This window comes from Procambarus clarkii, chromosome 34 (genome assembly GCF_040958095.1).
Source record: "Procambarus clarkii isolate CNS0578487 chromosome 34, FALCON_Pclarkii_2.0, whole genome shotgun sequence".
Taxonomy (NCBI): domain Eukaryota; kingdom Metazoa; phylum Arthropoda; class Malacostraca; order Decapoda; family Cambaridae; genus Procambarus; species Procambarus clarkii.
This window is the reverse complement of record NC_091183.1, coordinates 34779820-34799196: the sequence shown is the minus strand read 5'-3', so window position 1 is coordinate 34799196 and position 19377 is coordinate 34779820. Positions and strand designations below refer to the sequence as shown.

General features: G+C 47.7%; 1 protein-coding gene across 3 annotated transcripts in view; it reads left to right on the top strand.

Annotated features, from left to right (window-relative positions):
• LOC123762018 (post-GPI attachment to proteins factor 2-like) overlaps positions 1-19377 on the top strand; it is a 289172-nt gene that overhangs the window by 222860 nt on the left and 46935 nt on the right. For all 3 annotated transcript variants that reach the window (XM_069335770.1, XM_069335769.1, XM_069335768.1), the window contains exon 3: positions 6957-7221. In XM_069335770.1, coding sequence (XP_069191871.1) covers positions 6957-7221 — 265 coding nt within the window. The remainder of the gene's footprint in view (positions 1-6956; positions 7222-19377) is intronic.

Below are 19377 nucleotides of genomic sequence, written 5' to 3'. Positions count from 1 at the left end.
TGGACAAGTGGTGGACAGTAACTGTGACAAGTGGTGGACAGTAACTGTGACAAGTGGTGGACAGTAACTGTGACAAGTGGTGGACAGTAACTGTGACAAGTGGTGGACAGTAACTGTGACAAGTGGTGGACAGTAACTGTGACAAGTGGTGGACAGTAACTGTGACAAGTGGTGGACAGTACCTGTGACAAGTGGTGGACAGTAACTGTGACAAGTGGTGGACAGTAACTGTGACAAGTGGTGGACAGTAACTGTGACAAGTGGACCCTCGACCCACAAATCCAGGACCTCGGGTTTGATTCCCGGGAGAGACATGGTTGGTCTCGTTACCTTCCACCTGATCCCCTGTTCACCTGATAGCACACAAGTTACCAGAGAATTACTCAACGGTTGTGGGAAGTCATTCGTAGTTATTCTATAGGACCTGAATAAGCTGAACCAAGTGTCCTGTCTGAACAAGGTGAACGCTAAGTGTTCACTCTGTTCAGTTCAAGTTGCAGTACACAAACTGCAGTATTATACCACTAATGACTCGAGTACAAACGAGTACAAACTCGTTGCCTGGAGTAGTAACGTCATAACCAATTACCATACTGCAAGCGTCACAGTTTGCGGCAGTTTATGCCAACTTTGTAAAGTTTTGCCTGTGATCTTTGCCGTGTTGGCGCGAGGAGTGTGAGGTGGGGCCCTCCTGCCTCGTGTTTGTCTTCTCTTCTCTTAAAGCTGTGGAGGGAGATGGCCTCTACCACCACCCCTCTACCGTGCCGCGTCTCCACCTCTTGTGCTTCCTCTATATCCTCTTGTCTCTCTCTTGCTCACAATCATTTACGGCATGATCAGGTCTCCTTTCATTCTTTCCTATGAAGTTTGGGTTCCCTTAGATTCAGCTCCCTTGTATATGATACCAGTCTTATGGGACGAATCTTTGGACTTCCTTAAGATGTAGGCTGTAGATGGTGTGAGGTCTGGGCTCGCTATACGTCTGCAGAGTCATCCCTACCGGGACGATATGTTTGTTTACGTTTATAATGTCCGTGTGTGTACTTGTCAGCTCCACATACACCACTGACGCTGTCATGTGTGTGTGTACTTGTCAGCTCCACATACACTACTGACGCTGTCATGTGTGTGTGTACTTGTCAGCTCCACATACACCACTGACGCTGTCATGTGTGTGTGTACTTGTCAGCTCCACATACACCACTGACACAGTCATGTGTGTGTGTACTTGCCAGCTCCACATACACTACTGACGCTGTCATGTGTGTGTGTACTTGTCAGTACCACATACACCACGGACACTGTCATGTGTGTGTGTACTTGTCAGCTCCACATACACCACTGACACTGTCATGTGTGTGTGTGTACTTGTCAGCTCCACATACACCACTGACGCTGTCATGTGTGTGTGTACTTGTCAGTACCACATACACCACGGACACTGTCATGTGTGTGTGTACTTGTCAGCTCCACATACACCACTGACGCTGTCATGTGTGTGTGTACTCAAAAGTACTCATCTAAATTTTAGGTTGAGCGTCAGCTAATCAGTCCAGCCTTTTGAACTGTTAATGGTTAAATATTTTAGTTGTTTTCAATCCTGTTTGCAATTAGATTTTTATATTAAATTAGCTTCGAGCCTTTGACTACTTCATCTAACTTTTTCCTTCTATTTACAACTCTCACATTGATGTAATTTCTGACACTTGTGTGATTCATTTATGTCTCTAGATTCTATTCATGTCTCATGGTTCTACGTTCCCCTCTCTTTGATCATTGCTTCTTTGTCTATCTGGATAATTGCCTTGATAATCTTTCATGTCGTTATCATTTACTCTTCAGTTCCTACTTTCCTCCAGTGAGGTAATATCCAGTTCTCTCAGGCTTTCCTCGTAGCTCCGTCCTCTTGGTTCAGGAACGAGTCGCATTGCAGATTTTTCTACCTTTCTAGATTTGTTGTGTACTGTATTAGGTGAGTGTTATATGCTGGGGCTGCAACCCCAAGAACCGGTCTAACGTAGGTTGTATAGGGTATTTGGGGTTGATCCTTTGTATAGGATCCTGAAGGCTATTTAAACGTTGACCAGATTGGCATATGCTGCTGATGTTATTGTGTGATATTCGTGCATCTTGTTTTTGATCTGGTGATGTGTTCACTTCCTAGTTCTTCCCGTGTTCTGGTACAGGAAGCGGCTGCCCGTCACTCTGTGGTCTTCTCACTCTCGGGCCCATCACCACGTTGTCGGAGCCTCTGGTACAACACACGCACAAGCTCCTTGAACGAATGGAAAATGGTCATTACTACTCGCTTATTGCTCTGATATTTCCCCCTAACCTTTAATGATAATATTCTGAACCAAGGGGGAGACTATATCATTCCCGGTATTGTGGAGGGAATAGACTCGGTGGTGGTGGTGGTGGTGGTGGGGGTGGTGGTGGTGGTGGTGGTGGTGGTGGGGGTGGTGGTGGTGGTGGTGGTGGTGGTGGTGGTGGTGGGGGTCGCGGTGGTGGTGGTGGGGGTGGTGGTGGTGGTGGTGCTGGTGGTGGTGGTAGTGGTGGTGGGGGTGGTGGTGGTGGTGGTGGTGGGGGGTGGTGGTGGGGGTGGTGGTGGGGGTGGTGGTGGTGGGGGTGGTGGTGGTGGTGGTGGTGGTGGTGATGATAGCCGTGGTGTTGGTGGTGACAGAACTGTCCGGTGTAACTGTGCTCACCAGAGCCACATGAGGAGTGAAGAGGCCCGTGGTGACCTCACGCCACACTTCTCACAGCAGACTGAGGCACAGCCAGTCCCAGGCTCACTGTGCTGTGGTTTGCCTCAGTGAAATTTGAATAAAAATAAAAAAATTGTATAAGGTAAACTTAAAATTTTGAAATGACTAAAAGATTGGTAGATTCTGATCTTAGGAATTACTATTAAACTTACCAGATATCTTCAGGTGTACAAGGTACTGAGTCTTGTGTTATACTGACAGGTGTACAAGGTACTGACTCTTGTGTTATACTGACAGGTGTACTGACTCTTGTGTTATACTGACAGGTGTACTGACTCTTGTGTTATACTGACAGGTGTACTGACTCTTGTGTTATACTGACAGGTGTACTGACTCTTGTGTTATACTGACAGGTGTACAAGGTACTGACTCTTGTGTTATACTGACAGGTGTACAAGGTACTGACTCTTGTGTTATACTGACAGGTGTACTGACTCTTGTGTTATACTGACAGGTGTACTGACTCTTGTGTTATACTGACAGGTGTACTGACTCTTGTGTTATACTGACAGGTGTACTGACTCTTGTGTTATACTGACAGGTGTACAAGGTACTGACTCTTGTGTTATACTGACAGGTGTACAAGGTACTGACTCTTGTGTTATACTGACAGGTGTACTGACTCTTGTGTTATACTGACAGGTGTACAAGGTACTGACTTGTGTTAAACTGACAGGTGTACAAGGTACTGACTCTTGTGTTATACTGACAGGTGAACAAGGTACTGACTCTTGTGTTATACTGACAAGTGTACAAGGTACTGACTCTTGTGTTATACTGACAGGTGTACAAGGTACTGACTCTTGTGTTATACTGACAGGTGTACAAGGTACTGACTTGTGTTATACTGACAGGTGTACAAGGTACTGACTCTTGTGTTATACTGACAAGTGTACAAGGTACTGACTCTTGTGTTATACTGACAGGTGTACAAGGTACTGACTCTTGTGTTATACTGACAGGTGTACAAGGTACTGACTCTTGTGTTATACTGACAGGTGTACAAGGTACTGACTCTTGTGTTATACTGACAGGTGTACAAGGTACTGACTCTTGTGTTATACTGACAGGTGTACTGACTCTTGTGTTATACTGACAGGTGTACTGACTCTTGTGTTATACTGACAGGTGTACAAGGTACTGACTCTTGTGTTATACTGACAGGTGTACAAGGTACTGACTCTTGTGTTATACTGACAGGTGTACTGACTCTTGTGTTATACTGACAGGTGTACAAGGTACTGACTTGTGTTATACTGACAGGTGTACAAGGTACTGACTTGTGTTATACTGACAGGTGTACAAGGTACTGACTCTTGTGTTATACTGACAGGTGAACAAGGTACTGACTCTTGTGTTATACTGACAAGTGTACAAGGTACTGACTCTTGTGTTATACTGACAGGTGTACAAGGTACTGACTCTTGTGTTATACTGACAGGTGTACAAGGTACTGACTTGTGTTATACTGACAGGTGTACAAGGTACTGACTCTTGTGTTATACTGACAAGTGTACAAGGTACTGACTCTTGTGTTATACTGACAGGTGTACAAGGTACTGACTCTTGTGTTATACTGACAGGTGTACAAGGTACTGACTCTTGTGTTATACTGACAGGTGTACAAGGTACTGACTCTTGTGTTATACTGACAGGTGTACAAGGTACTAACTCTTGTGTTATACTGACAGGTGTACTGACTCTTGTGTTATACTGACAGGTGTACTGACTCTTGTGTTATACTGACAGGTGTACAAGGTACTGAATCTTGTGTTATACTGACAGGTGTACAAGGTACTGACTCTTGTGTTATACTGACAGGTGTACTGACTCTTGTGTTATACTGACAGGTGTACAAGGTACTGACTTGTGTTATACTGACAGGTGTACAAGGTACTGACTCTTGTGTTATACTGACAGGTGAACAAGGTACTGACTCTTGTGTTATACTGACAAGTGTACAAGGTACTGACTCTTGTGTTATACTGACAGGTGTACAAGGTACTGACTCTTGTGTTATACTGACAGGTGTACAAGGTACTGACTTGTGTTATACTGACAGGTGTACAAGGTACTGACTCTTGTGTTATACTGACAAGTGTACAAGGTACTGACTCTTGTGTTATACTGACAGGTGTACAAGGTACTGACTCTTGTGTTATACTGACAGGTGTACAAGGTACTGACTCTTGTGTTATACTGACAGGTGTACAAGGTACTGACTCTTGTGTTATGCTGACAGGTGTACAAGGTACTGACTCTTGTGTTATACTGACAGGTGTACTGACTCTTGTGTTATACTGACAGGTGTACTGACTCTTGTGTTATACTGACAGGTGTACTGACTCTTGTGTTATACTGACAGGTGTACAAGGTACTGACTCTTGTGTTATACTGACAGGTGTACAAGGTACTGACTCTTGTGTTATACTGACAGGTGTACTGACTCTTGTGTTATACTGACAGGTGTACAAGGTACTGACTTGTGTTATACTGACAGGTGTACAAGGTACTGACTCTTGTGTTATACTGACAGGTGAACAAGGTACTGACTCTTGTGTTATACTGACAAGTGTACAAGGTACTGACTCTTGTGTTATACTGACAGGTGTACAAGGTACTGACTCTTGTGTTATACTGACAGGTGTACAAGGTACTGACTTGTGTTATACTGACAGGTGTACAAGGTACTGACTCTTGTGTTATACTGACAAGTGTACAAGGTACTGACTCTTGTGTTATACTGACAGGTGTACAAGGTACTGACTCTTGTGTTATACTGACAGGTGTACAAGGTACTGACTCTTGTGTTATACTGACAGGTGTACAAGGTACTGACTTGTGTTATACTGACAGGTGTACAAGGTACTGACTCTTGTGTTATACTGACAAGTGTACAAGGTACTGACTCTTGTGTTATACTGACAGGTGTACAAGGTACTGACTCTTGTGTTATACTGACAAGTGTACAAGGTACTGACTCTTGTGTAATACTGACAAGTGTACAAGGTACTGACTTGTGTTATACTGACAGGTGTACAAGGTACTGACTTGTGTTATACTGACAGGTGAACAAGGTACTGACTCTTGTGTTATACTGACAAGTGTACAAGGTACTGACTCTTGTGTTATACTGACAAGTGTACAAGGTACTGACTTGTGTTATACTGACAGGTGTACAAGGTACTAAGTCTTGTGTTATACTGACAAGTGTACAAGGTACTGACTTGTGTTATACTGACAGGTGTACAAGGTACTGACTCTTGTATTATACTGACAGGTGTACAAGGTACTGACTTGTGTTATACTGACAGGTGTACAAGGTACTGACTCTTGTGTTATACTGACAGGTGTACAAGGTACTGACTCTTGTGTTATACTGACAAGTGTACAAGGTACTGACTCTTGTGTAATACTGACAAGTGTACAAGGTACTGACTTGTGTTATACTGACAGGTGTACAAGGTACTGACTCTTGTGTTATACTGACAAGTGTACAAGGTACTGACTTGTGTTATACTGACAGGTGTACAAGGTACTGACTCTTGTGTTATACTGACAGGTGTACAAGGTACTGACTTGTGTTATACTGACAAGTGTACAAGGTACTGACTCTTGTGTTATACTGACAAGTGTACAAGGCACTGACTTGTGTTATACTGACAGGTGTACAAGGTACTGACTCTTGTGTTATACTGACAGGTGTACAAGGTACTGACTCTTGTGTTATACTGACAAGTGTACAAGGTACTGACTCTTGTGTTATACTGACAGGTGTACAAGGTACTGACTCTTGTGTTATACTGACAAGTGTACAAGGTACTGACTCTTGTGTTATACTGACAAGTGTACAAGGTACTGACTCTTGTGTTATACTGACAGGTGTACAAGGTACTGACTTGTGTTATACTGACAGGTGTACAAGGTACTGACTTGTGTTATACTGACAGGTGTACAAGGTACTGACTTGTGTTATACTGACAGGTGTACTGACTCTAGTGTTGCTCCCACAGGTGTACTGACTCGTGTGTTGCTCCCACAGGTGTACTGACTCTTGTGTTGCTCCCACAGGTGTACTGACTCTAGTGTTGCTCCCACAGGTGTACTGACTCTAGTGTTGCTCCCACAGGTGTACTGACTCTAGTGTTGCTCCCACAGGTGTACTGAACTCTAGTGTTGCTCCCACAGGTGTACAACTTCCTGCCGAGCATCAGTGCGGTGACGGGCGTGTCCCCTCAGCGGTACCTGTGGAGGGTGGCCGTGGCTCTCCACATCTCCCCCAGGCTGCTGGTGGCCTGGGTGGCCCGGGCCTACTACACGGGCCTGGCCGCCCACGTCCCCGCCGCCCGCCGCCCAGCCTACCTCACCCTGGTCGCCGCAGCCTTCTACCTCAACCTGACGGAGCTCGCCACGCTCTGTGGGGTCACCTACATCTCCAACAAAGAGAATTACCGTGAGTACCCACTTGGGGTCAACCCCTGGGGTCAGCGCCAGGTCAGCATATTGTCTAGGGGTCTGTGGGTCACGAGGGCAGTGGGTCACGATGTCAGTGGGTCACGAGGTCAGTGGGTCACGAGGTCAGTGGGTCACGAGGTCAGTGGGTCACGAGGTCAGTGGGTCACGGGGTCAGTGGGTCACGAGGTCAGTGGGTCACGGGGTCAGTGGGTCACGAGGTCAGTGGGTCACGAGGTCAGTGGGTCACGAGGTCAGTGGGTCACGAGGTCAGTGGGTCACGAGGTCAGTGGGTCACGAGGTCAGTGGGTCACGAGGTCAGTGGGTCACGAGGTCAGTGGGTCACGGGGTCAGTGGGTCACGAGGTCAGTGGGTCACGGGGTCAGTGGGTCACGAGGTCAGTGGGTCACGAGGTCAGTGTGGGTTAAGGCGAATACCTCATCTGTTGGGATTGATTTAGTTAACACAGTGAAAAATCTCTCGCTAACGCTAGGCCCTCCCGGCTACTGTATCCAGCCTGTTGCTGGGTACAATAGCAATAGATCTTCCTCTATCGTGTAGGGATAGACCTAGAGAGAGACATGGGTACTAAACCACTCTGAAACTAAACAGTATATGCCATAAGAGAACTACTATTGTTACTGGTGAAACTACACTGACTTACCCAAACTATGGCAGCAAGACACGTCAGGTCACAGTCAATGCCAAGTGTAACCCTGCCAGTTATCTCAGCCTAGATCAGCGTCATAAACCTGTGGTTATACACACAGAGATCACACTAACGCTTATCCTCGTCACAGCCCTTATGGATTTGTTCTGTGGTTCTACCTAATCACCTCAAACACTCTACATAAATATGTATTCGCACCATGATACATATAGTTCACGTAACTGATGCACAACTACACATGGACTATGAGTGCATTAACACTTGGCAAGAACACACAGTCATACGCTGGGTTACTTCTGGTGATCTATCAGGATAAAGCGCCAAGCCGTTACGACTATACAGCACTTGGAAGGGTTCAGGTTAAGGATTTGGATTGGGTCGGGGGGTAAAGAATGGTGCCAAATTATTTGGACGGTCGGGGATTGAACGCCGACCTGCATGAAGCGAGACCGTCGCTCTATCGTCCACCCCAAGTGGTTACCCTTGGTGTGCGACAGAACTGTTCCCTCTCTTAATAATAGCATTAATAGATTTCAGTTATAACATATAAAAAAAGAAAATAACACAAGCAGCAAATCATTGTAAACCATAAAGTGTGTTGATGGGATGTATATATATGACTTGGGTGGAGCCTCCCAGTATATCCCTTACTCAGTTTGTTGACACATCTCCTAAGTGACAGCTGCAAACACGCTTTTTTTTTCTTACACATAACCTTTTAAAGTTTCAACACATATTAACCCAGCAATCACCTGTCATGATTATATAATAATCCTTCTACTGCTACTACTAATCCTACTCAGAGTAATCCACTTCTCTTGGGAATTATCCAAGTAGAGGACTCGAAACCCTTCAAAACGCAAGGAAGAACTGGCACCACTGCTGGCCTCTCACTCCCGCCATAACTCGTTTTCTCTCTGTGCTTGTCCTGGCCACAACCAGCAGCTAGGACAAAAAAAGTACCATTAAAGGGTCAAAAAACAAGTCCAGATACTTAAAAAAAATTAAAGTTTCTTAAACATATTTACAAATTATATCGTAATTTGGTCCCTGGACGACATACCCAAATATACCTCAGGTTAAGACTGACTGGTTTTCAAGTCAGCATAGTTCCTTATGTTCCGTTTTCTTTGATGGATTTCCCGCTAGATTTTGTCGTGAAAAAGGTTTGCTCTTGAATGTCGTCCGTTGGTCCCATTCACCGCTAATTATTCACTTCCTCTCCTTCCCTTCCTCTCCTTCACTTCCTCTCCTTCACTTCCTCATCTTCTGTCTGCCTCTCCTCATCTCGCGGTCAATGTGAAGGCAGAACATATTTGTTTGTTTGAATTTGAAAAAAAATAATTTAAGACATCTTTTGGGTTGCCTTCCATTGGCTGCCTCACCCTGGCGGTGATCAGTGCCGGTGCTGTAGACGACCGGTAGAATCATTATACACTCACTAATGAATTTGAAAAAGACATTTATACATCACCATTTTATTTTTGTCTTTGTATTATCTGTGTTTTGTTGCATGTGATGGTGTCATTGCAAGAGCCATGGTCGTCATGCAAGGTATAAAGCCGTACTGGCCTGGATTGTGAGGTTCCAACTCGCTCCAAAATATCTCCGTTTTTATCAGTGACTTGGAGCTTCAGGTTTGTTTTGAACATCAATTAGTCTATGGTTTATTTATAACAAGTTAACAGTGATATAGCGAGCCCCAGTACTGCCTTCTACTGGATTTAATGGGAAATTTTTCTTATTGGAATTTGATTTGGTGAGTGATGGGTGACCGAGCAGCGCTTAACCTCACTGAGCCTAGCGGTCCATCGTGGTGTGAGGACGTCCACCGCGGTGTGAGGTGGTCCACCGCGGTGTGAGGACTGTGTGAGGACGGGTGAGTGTCGTGGCCGATGAGGCTGTCACGTATACATCAGGCTCACGTCTCACTTCCTCATCCCCATCAACTAATGGACGTGTCCAGGTCCTGCCCCCGGCCACCTGACCCTTGCTACCACCTGGCTTGGCCACCTGCCCGACCCACCAGCCCCCCTCCCCCCATCAGGCCCGCCCACCTGGCCCGACCCACCTGACCCTCCTCCCCCCCATCAGACCCGCCCACCTGGCCCGCCCATCTGGGCCTCTGCCACCTGGGACTCGCATATAACTGCCCTCCGACGTGATCAGCGCGGTGTATATGGACTGTAACTCACCTGGTAGTGAGGAGGTAATGAGGTGGCCCGTCACCACCTCACTACTTCCGTGTTACCCCTCGCTGCTTGCTCTAAGGAAATCATGAGAAAACGCTGAGACAATATGGCAGTATAGCACACTACAGAGGGAGGTACCCGGCGTTGCCCGGGACACAAGCCACAGCTTCCCTGCACACTGGTTTCATCACTATAACCATCTTCCCGACACACTACAATCTTCACTGTAACCATCTACACTAGGCTCTATCAACTTCACTGTAACCATGTTTACTACACACTATCTACCTCTCTAGCCATCTACACTGTACACGATCATTCTCATCATTGCAACTATCTTCCAAATAACGACAAATGTGATCATGGTATTGTTGCAAACAAAATCTGCACAAAATGAATTACTTGAAAAACAGGAAGATGAATCTTTTTATTTCCTAACGAAAAGAACCCAGAGTGTAATAGTCAACACTGTATAATCCTTATCATCCAGCATCAAAGGCACAGTCCCCCAGGGTACTGTGCTTACTCCAGTACATTTTCTCATTTGTACATTTGATTATTCTTTCGGACTTCTTTTCTGTTTTGATGCCCGGGTGTTTGGGGAGACATACTCTCTCACCCATAGAACTGTGGTACCCGAGGTCGCGAGCGAGGGACGCTTTTATTGTCAATACTTCTTTCGTCATTGAACCTGATCTCGATAGACTGACGGTTCTTAAAGTGGCGTTTGTGGGGCGTATACTCACGACGCATCCCTGAAGGGGCCCCGGCAAGACTGGCAACGTGTCTCTTGTTGGGTGTCCTATCCTCTAATTGTGGCTCCGTGGTGGGTGCGGGGGCACATTCGTGAATGAAAGTATTACCTCTCGTTTTCATGTCCCTGAATACTGCTCCTCTTATGACTTCTCAGGCTCATGGGGTGGGCGAACAAGCCCCCGAGTCAGACTATGTTGGAAGGCCGGGCTCTGTAGCCCCCGCTACAGTGAGCCCAGATCTAGCTCCTCTTTTGACCCTCCTGACTACTCCCCTCGGCTCCCCTCCCTCCTCTGTGGTTGGGTCGAGCCCCCAGCGGTGACCACCTCGTCCCCTGGCACGGCTCCATCTCTCATTGTACTACTTCGCCTTTTAACCCCTCTCTTTCTGGGGGTTCTCAACGCTATCCCCGCCACAACCGCATGATCCCTTCCCATACTAATATGTACAACGTCTTGTTTGGTCCTGCTTCATGAGCTAAGTACTTTGATCTCCTCCATCTGGAGACTACACCTCCTGACGATTTCTCCCTCCATAAACACCTTGTTGATTCGGTAGATGCCTCTGTTACTTTCAACCCCACCCGATTCGGTACATGTGTCGTCGCTGCTCCTTCTCAGCTTGCAGATACCCGCTTAGCCGCATTGTCCTGCATTGGGGAGACTCCTGTTTGGGTCTCAAAAAACGCTCGGTTAAGTGCCAGTGTTGGCACTGTTCTCCTCCTGCGCCATGTTGCAACTGGTGTTTGGGACCTGAAAGACTGCCATGAGGATATTAAGCATATCCTCGAAGCCCAAGGCCATCCTGTCCTCCAGGTGGACACGTTCACTCGACCCTCTCGTGGTCGTCGTTATCAGCCCCTTCGAGTTGTGAAAATCACCTTCGATAGTAGGGCCCTTCCGCCCTCTATCATTCTTGCTGGTGCCAGGTGCTCTGTTCAGGAGTACATCCCCTCTCTTAGGCTTTGTAATACGTGCTGGAAGTTCGGGCACGGTGCCCTCAAATGCTCAAGTCTTGTCTCTGTATACCCCCATGAGTGGGGGCGATGACTACTCTAAGACATATTGCTATTCTCCCCAGGCTCACTGCCTCAATTGCCGTGAGGCCCACCCTACCTTCTCCCGCACGTGTATACACTACAAGCTTGAGGAAGCCGTCCTCAACTTGAAACACTGGGCTCATTTAACTTTTCCTGAAGCGAGACGCCAAGTCCGCCATCTCCACGTTTTCACTGACATATCTTATGCTCGCGTGTTGCGTTTTATCTCTCCTCATCCTTCCCACCTTCCTCAGTCACTCAAACGTTTCCAGGCCTTGGACCCGGACACGCCCACCGCCTCCTCCCCTGTTCCTTTACATTTTGTCCTAAAGGGTCTCCATCTGGAGTTTCCCCCCTTCCTACACAGTCCGCCATGTCTCCTGTGTCTCCTTTCCCATCATCCCCCCAATCCTTCTTCCCATCCCTTCCCCCCAGGGGGGGGGGGAGAAACTCTACTGCTCTCTTGATTCGTTTTGACTCTCTTCATAACTCTACTGCTCTCTTGAGTCGTTTTGATTCCCTTCGTCCCCTCTTCTTTTTCCCTTCACCTCTCCATTGTTCTGCTGCCCGTATTTTTGTGAGTAAATGGTATACAGTCTGTTCCATTATCTCCCCTCAAATGTCTAGTTTTCCCTTGCTGATTTTAAGCACCTCCTTGACTCCTTGCCAGAGCCGGTGCTCCTCTTGGGTGATTTCAACTGTCGACATACGCTCTGGGGTGATGTTCTGACAAACACCCGAGGCCGCTTTCTCGAACCGTTCGTCCTCGCTTCTTCCCTGTCTCTTCTGAATTCTAGTGAGCCCACTCATGTGAACTCTCGGACTCGCACCCTTTCCTGTCTTGATCTTTCTCTCTGTTCGTCATTCCTTTACTTAGATTTCACGTGGCGTGTTCTTTATGCCTCCATAACAGTGACCCTTTCCCCATCCTCGTTTCTTTTTTCTCTTTTCACCCTCCCCTCTCCTACCCTAAGTGGCAGTTTGCCAAGGCAGACTGAAACTTATTCTCCCTCCATCCTACTCTCTTTGACCTCTCCTCTCTGCCTCTTCCTCGCGCCTTCCTCCTTTTTCATAACACTGTCTTCCATGCTGCCCTCCGCTCTATTCCTCGCTCTACCTCCTGGAGCACGCATAAGTGCATTCCCTGGTGGAATACGGACTGTGCCAGGCTGCACGCTGTAAGCGTGCAGCCTGGAAGAAACACCAATGCCGGCACACGGCTGATTCTTTTAATTTGTTTCGGAAGGCAAGTGCAGTGGCCCATAAGACCAATCGTACAGCTAAACATGAGAGTTGGAAATCTTATGTTTCCACTATTAAGTCCGATACTCCTCTGCCACAGATCTGGAAGAAGATCCGCAAGATTGCGGGCAAGTTCGTTCCAGATGTCTCGTTGGTTCTCCACCTCCGTGGTACTCTTGTGGCGGCCCCAGTGAAGGTCGCGACCGAACTGGGTTCCCACTTTTCTACTGTTAGCTCTGGTTCTCATCTTTCTCAATCCTTCCTTCTTCGTAAGCCTGTTCTTGAATCTCATCCCTTAGATTTCCACACTCATCTCCGCCTTTCCTATAACGATCCCTTCTCTCTCTCTCACTCTGAACCTCAGTCTGCCCTGGCCCTCTGTGGATCTACGGCAGCGGGCTTGGATGGCATTTATTATGAGATGCTTCGCCATCTTCCTCTTGCACTTCTCAGTATTTACTGAGTCTGTATAACCAGGTCTGGGAGTCGTCGTCAGTCCCTGAAGACTGGCTCGATGCCATTGTACTCCCTATTCAGAAACCTGGGTCTCTCGGTACATCCCCTAAGGACTTCCACCCTATTGCCCTCACAAGTTGTGTCTGCAAACTCTTTGAGTGTATGGTAAATGTTCATCTGATGTGGTTCTTGGAACACCATCACCACCTCTCTCGTTCTCAATTTGGTTTTCGCAAGTGTCGCAACAAGACCGGTGTCCTGGTGAACTTGGAGGTCTATATTCGTACTGCTTTTGCTGCGAAGACCTCCGTTGTTGCCGTCCTTTTTGACCTGGAAAAGGCTTATGACACAACTTGGAGATACCATATTCTGACCCAACTTTGTCCTTTTGGCCTTCGTGGGTAATCTCCCTCTCTTCCTCCAAAGCTTCCTTTCTCGTCGTTCCTTTAGAGTGAGGCTTGGTACCACTCTATCTGCCTCTTTTCGGCAATACGAAGGTGTACCCCAAGGTAGTGTTCTGAGCACTAGTTTCTGGTTGTCCTTAATGGTCTTCTTTCCTCCCTTCTTTCTGGCATCTTCTCTGCTCTTTATGTTGACGATCTTACTCTTTGCTGTCGAGGTAATGATTCGTCTCTCCTTCAACGGCGGCTTCAACTTGCGATTGATGCCATGTCATTTTGGGCCACCAATCATGGCTTCAAGTTCTCTGCAACTAAGACTTGTGATAAGACTTTACTCAGAAGCGTGTCGTTCTTCGTCCCTCTTTGTCGCTTTATTTTCATTCCCTTGTGTACAAAGATTCCGCGAAGCTTTTGGGGCAAATCTTACACACTCGTTTGTCTTGGTCGCCCCATATCTCTTACCTCCAAGTTGAATGCTCTAAGACCCTTAACCTACTTAAGGTTTTGTCCCATACTTCTTGCGGAGCATATATGCGCACACTCCTCTCTGCATTCCTCTCTCATACTGTCTAAACTCGATTATGGTTGCCCTGCTTACTCTTTTGCTTCTCCTACTCTTTGCCATCTTGATCCTTTGCACCATGCTGGGTTGCGCCTCAGCTCTGGTGCCTTTCGTTCGACTTCCGCCCTCAGCTTGTACGCTGACACTGGCTTCCTGTCTCTCCAGGACCGCCGAGATCGCTACTGTCTTCGCTACCTTGCGCGGTCCTTACAACATCCTCACTCGCCTGTGTCGTGCTTTGACTTTTCCCCTCCTGTAGTTCCTGTTCCCCTTCACCACCTCCCTCTTTCTGTCCGGTTGACTCGCCTGCAACATTCTCTTTCGGTTAGTATTACTAATATTTATCCTCGTATTGTTCCGTCCTTACCCCCGTGGAGGATCCCCCTTCCTCAATATTGCAAATCCCTGACCCACATTACTAAAGCTTTTACCCCTCCTACAGTTCTGAAACGCCTTTTCCTTGAACACTTTTCTTCACATTCTCACTTCGTTTCCATCTTAACCGATGGGTCTAAGTCTGCAGACGGTGTAGGCTACTCTGTTGTTTTCCTGACCACACCTATATGTGTGTCTTACCTCCGGAGACTAGCATCTTTACGGCAGAACTTTATGCTTTTCTCTATGCTTTTTATCTCCTGCTTTCTCACTATCAATCCTCCTTTGTGGTTTTAGTTAACATGGTTCTGGAGTCCTTTAATCCTGTCCATCCAGTGGTTACTCGAGATTCAACATTGGCTGTTCCATATCTCTAGTAGATTAAGACAGTTGAGTTTTGCTGGGTTCCTAGCCATATTAGTGTCACATTAAATGAGCTTGCGGACGATGCTGCTAGGGAAACTATCCGCACTTGTCCCATCTCCCGTAAAGGTATTCCTTATTCCGACTTTTACCCAGTTATTCATTCCTCTATCCATGCCCGTTGGCAGGGTTGTTGGTCTTCTGTTACTGGTAACAAACTGCGTACTCTTAAGAGTAGTGTGTCCCTGTGGCTATCCTCCTACCACCGTAACCGGCGGTGGGAAACGGCTCTGGCAAGGTTGCATATTGGCCATACATTCTTAACTCACGGACACTTAATAGAGCGTCGTCCTGCTCCTTATTGTCCTAACTGCATTGTCCCTCTCACAGTCGTGCATATCCTTATTGAATGCTCTGACTTCCAGGACGAGCGTGTGTCTTGCTTTCCGACTGTCCCTCGCGGTCACTTGTCCCTCGATAGAATTTTTGGTGAATCGAATACTTTTGATATCGTTCGCCTTATGCGTTTCTGTTCTCATATTGGCATCCTTGGTGATATTTAGCGCCCTCTGATTATCCCACACATTTGGTGGTGCTACATAGCCTTCCTGGCTTGGTGCCTTCTTTTATAATTACTTAATTACACTTACGAGAACCAGTGCACACGCTCATGAGAACCAGTACACACGCTCGTGAGGACCAGTGCACACGCTCATGAGAACCAGTGCACACGCTCATGAGAACCAGTGCACACGCTCATGAGAACCAGTGCACACGCTCATGAGAACCAGTGCACACGCTCATGAGAACCAGTGCACACGCTCATGAGAACCAGTGCACACGCTCATGAGAACCAGTGCACACGCTCATGAGAACCAGTGCACACGCTCATGAGAACCAGTGCACACGCTCATGAGAACCAGTGCACACGCTCATGAGAACCAGTGCACACGCTCATGAGAACCTGTGCACACGCTCGTGAGGACCAGTGCACACGCTCATGAGAACCCGTGCACACGCTCGTGAGAACCCGTGCACACGCTCGTGAGAACCAGTGCACACGCTCGTGAGAGCCAGTACACACGCTCATGAGAACCCGTGCACACGCTCATGAGAACCAGTGCACACGCTCGTGAGGACCACTACACACGCTCATGAGAACCAGTACACACGCTCATGAGGACCAGTGCACACGCTCGTGAGAACCCGTGCACACGCTCGTGAGAACCAGTGCACACGCTCATGAGAACCAATGCACACGTTCATGAGAACCAGTACACACGCTCATGAGAACCAGTGCACACGCTCATGAGAACCAGTGCACACGCTCATGAGAACCAGTGCACACGCTCATGAGGACCAGTGCACACGCTCATGAGAACCAGTGCACACGCTCATGAGGACCAGTGCACACGCTCATGAGAACCAGTGCACACGCTCATGAGAACCAGTGCACACGCTCATGAGGACCAGTGCACACGCTCATGAGAACCAGTGCACACGCTCATGAGGACCAGTGCACACTGCCAATAGTCACATAAAGAGGAACAAACAGTGCACTGACCAATTACTACAGCACACCAGCCCTACTGTTCTGGCTAGTATAATGGTTTGTTTGACCTCGTAACAAATAACCCTTACAGCCTCTCCCCCCCCCCAACCCCTCCCTCCCCTCCCCCATCTACCCTCCCTCCCTCCCTCCCCTCCCTCCCCCCCCCCCATCTACCATCCCTCCCCCCTACTCCCCATCTACCCTCCCTCCCTCCCTTACCTTCCTCTCTCCACCAACCTCACGGTACATTCCAGTGTTCCCCTCGGATTGTAAGCCATTCTTACGACTCATTTATTGCTGTGAGTCAGTGCTGTGAGTCAGTGCTGTGAGTCAGTGCTGTGAGTCAGGGCTTTGAGTCAGTGCTGTGAGTCAGTGCTGTGAGTCAGGACTGTGAGTCAGGACTGTGAGTCAGGACTGTGAGTCAGGGCTGTGAGTCAGTGTTGTGAGTCTAGGCTGTGAGTCAGTGCTGTGAGTCAGGGCTGTGAGTCAGTGTTGTGAGTCTGGGCTGTGAGTCAGTGTTGTGAGTCTGGGCTGTGAGTCAGTGTTGTGAGTTTGGGCTGTGAGTCAGTGTTGTGAGCCAGTGCTGGGAGTCAGGGCTGTGAGTCAGTGTTGTGAGTCAGTGTTGTGAGTTAGGGCTGTGAGTCAGTGCTGTGAGTCAGTGCTGTGAGTCAGTGTTGTGAGTCAGTGTTGGGAGTCAGTGTTGTGAGTTAGGGCTGTGAGTCAGTGTTGTCAGTCAGTGCTGTGAGTCAGTGTTGTGAGTCAGTGCTGTGAGTCAGTGTTGTGAGTCAGTGCTGTGAGTCAGTGCTGTGGGTCAGTGTTGTGAGTCAGTGCTGTGAGTCAGGGCTGTGAGTCAGTGCTGTGAGTCAGGACTGTGAGTCAGGACTGTGAGTCAGTGTTGTGAGTCTGGGCTGTGAGTCAGTGCTGTGAGTCAGGGCTGTGAGTCAGTGTTGTGAGTCTGGGCTGTGAGTCAGTGTTGTGAGTCTGGGCTGTGAGTCAGTGTTGTGAGTCAGTGTTGTGAGTCAGTGTTGTGAGCCAGTGCTGGGAGTCAGGGCTGTGAGTCAGTGTTGTGAGTCAGTGTTGTGAGTCAGTGTTGTGAGTTAGGGCTGTGAGTCAGTGATGTGAGTCAGTGCTGTGAGTCAGTGTTGTGAGTCAGTGTTGGGAGTCAGTGTTGTGAGTTAGGGCTGTGAGTCAGTGTTGTGAGTCAGTGCTGTGAGTCAGTGTTGTGAGTCAGTGCTGTGAGTCAGTGTTGTGAGTCAGTGCTGTGAGTCAGTGCTGTGGGTCAGTCTTGTGAGTCAGTGTTGTGAGTTAGGGCTGTGAGTCAGTGCTGTGAGTCAGTGCTGTGAGTCAGTGTTGTGAGTCAGTGTTGGGAGTCAGTGTTGTGAGTTAGGGCAGTGAGTCAGTGTTGTCAGTCAGTGCTGTGAGTCAGTGTTGTGAGTCAGTGCTGTGAGTCAGTGTTGTGAGTCAGTGTTGTGAGTCAGGCTGTGAGTCAGTGCTGTGAGTCAGGGCTGTGATTCAGTGTTGTGAGTCAGTGCTGTGAGTCAGTGCTGTGAGTCAGTGCTGTGAGTCAGAGCTGTGAATCAGTGTTGTAAGTCAGTGCTGTGAGTCAGTGTTGTGAGTCAGTGTTGTGAGTCAGGGCTGTGAGTCAGTGTTGTGAGTCAGGGCTGTGGACCAGTTCTGTGAGTCAGTGCTGTGGGCCAGAGATGTGAGTCAGTGCTGTGAATCAGTGGTGTGAGTCAGTGCTGTGAGTCAGTGTTGTGAGTCAGTGTTGTGAGTCAGTGCTGTGAGTCAGTGTTGTGAGTCAGTGCTGTGGGCCAGAGCTGTGAGTCAGTGCTGTAAATCAGTGCTGTGAGTCAGTGCTGTGGGCCAGTGCTGTGGGCCAGTGCTGTGAGTCAGTGCTGTGAGTCAGTGCTGTGAGTCAGTGCTGTGGGCCAGTGTGTTTTGATGGAGTGTGTTTTGACGGAGTGTGTTTTGATGGAGTGTGTTTTGATGGAGTGTGTTTTGACGGAGTGTGTTTTTGACGGAGTGTGTTTTGATGGAGTGTTTTTGACGGAGTGTGTTTTTGATGGAGTGTGTTTTGATGGAGTGTGTTTTGACGGAGTGTGTTTTGACGGAGTGTGATTTGACGGAGTGTGTTTTGATGGAGTGTGTTTTGACGGAGTGTGTTTTGACGGAGTGTGATTTGATGGAGTGTGTTTTGACGGAGTGTGTTTTGATGGAGTGTGTTTTGACGGAGTGTGTTTTGACGGAGTGTGATTTGATGGAGTGTGTTTTGATGGAGTGTGTTTTGATGGAGTGTGATTTTGATGGAGTGTGTTTTGACGGAGTGTGTTTTTGATGGAGTGTGTTTTGACGGAGTGTGTTTTGACGGAGTGTGATTTGATGGAGTGTGTTTTGATGGAGTGTGTTTTGATGGAGTGTGATTTTGATGGAGTGTGTTTTGACGGAGTGTGTTTTTGATGGAGTGTGTTTTTGACGGAGTGTGTTTTGACGGAGTGTGTTTTGATGGAGTGTGTTTTTGACGGAGTGTGTTTTTGATGGAGTGTGTTTTGACG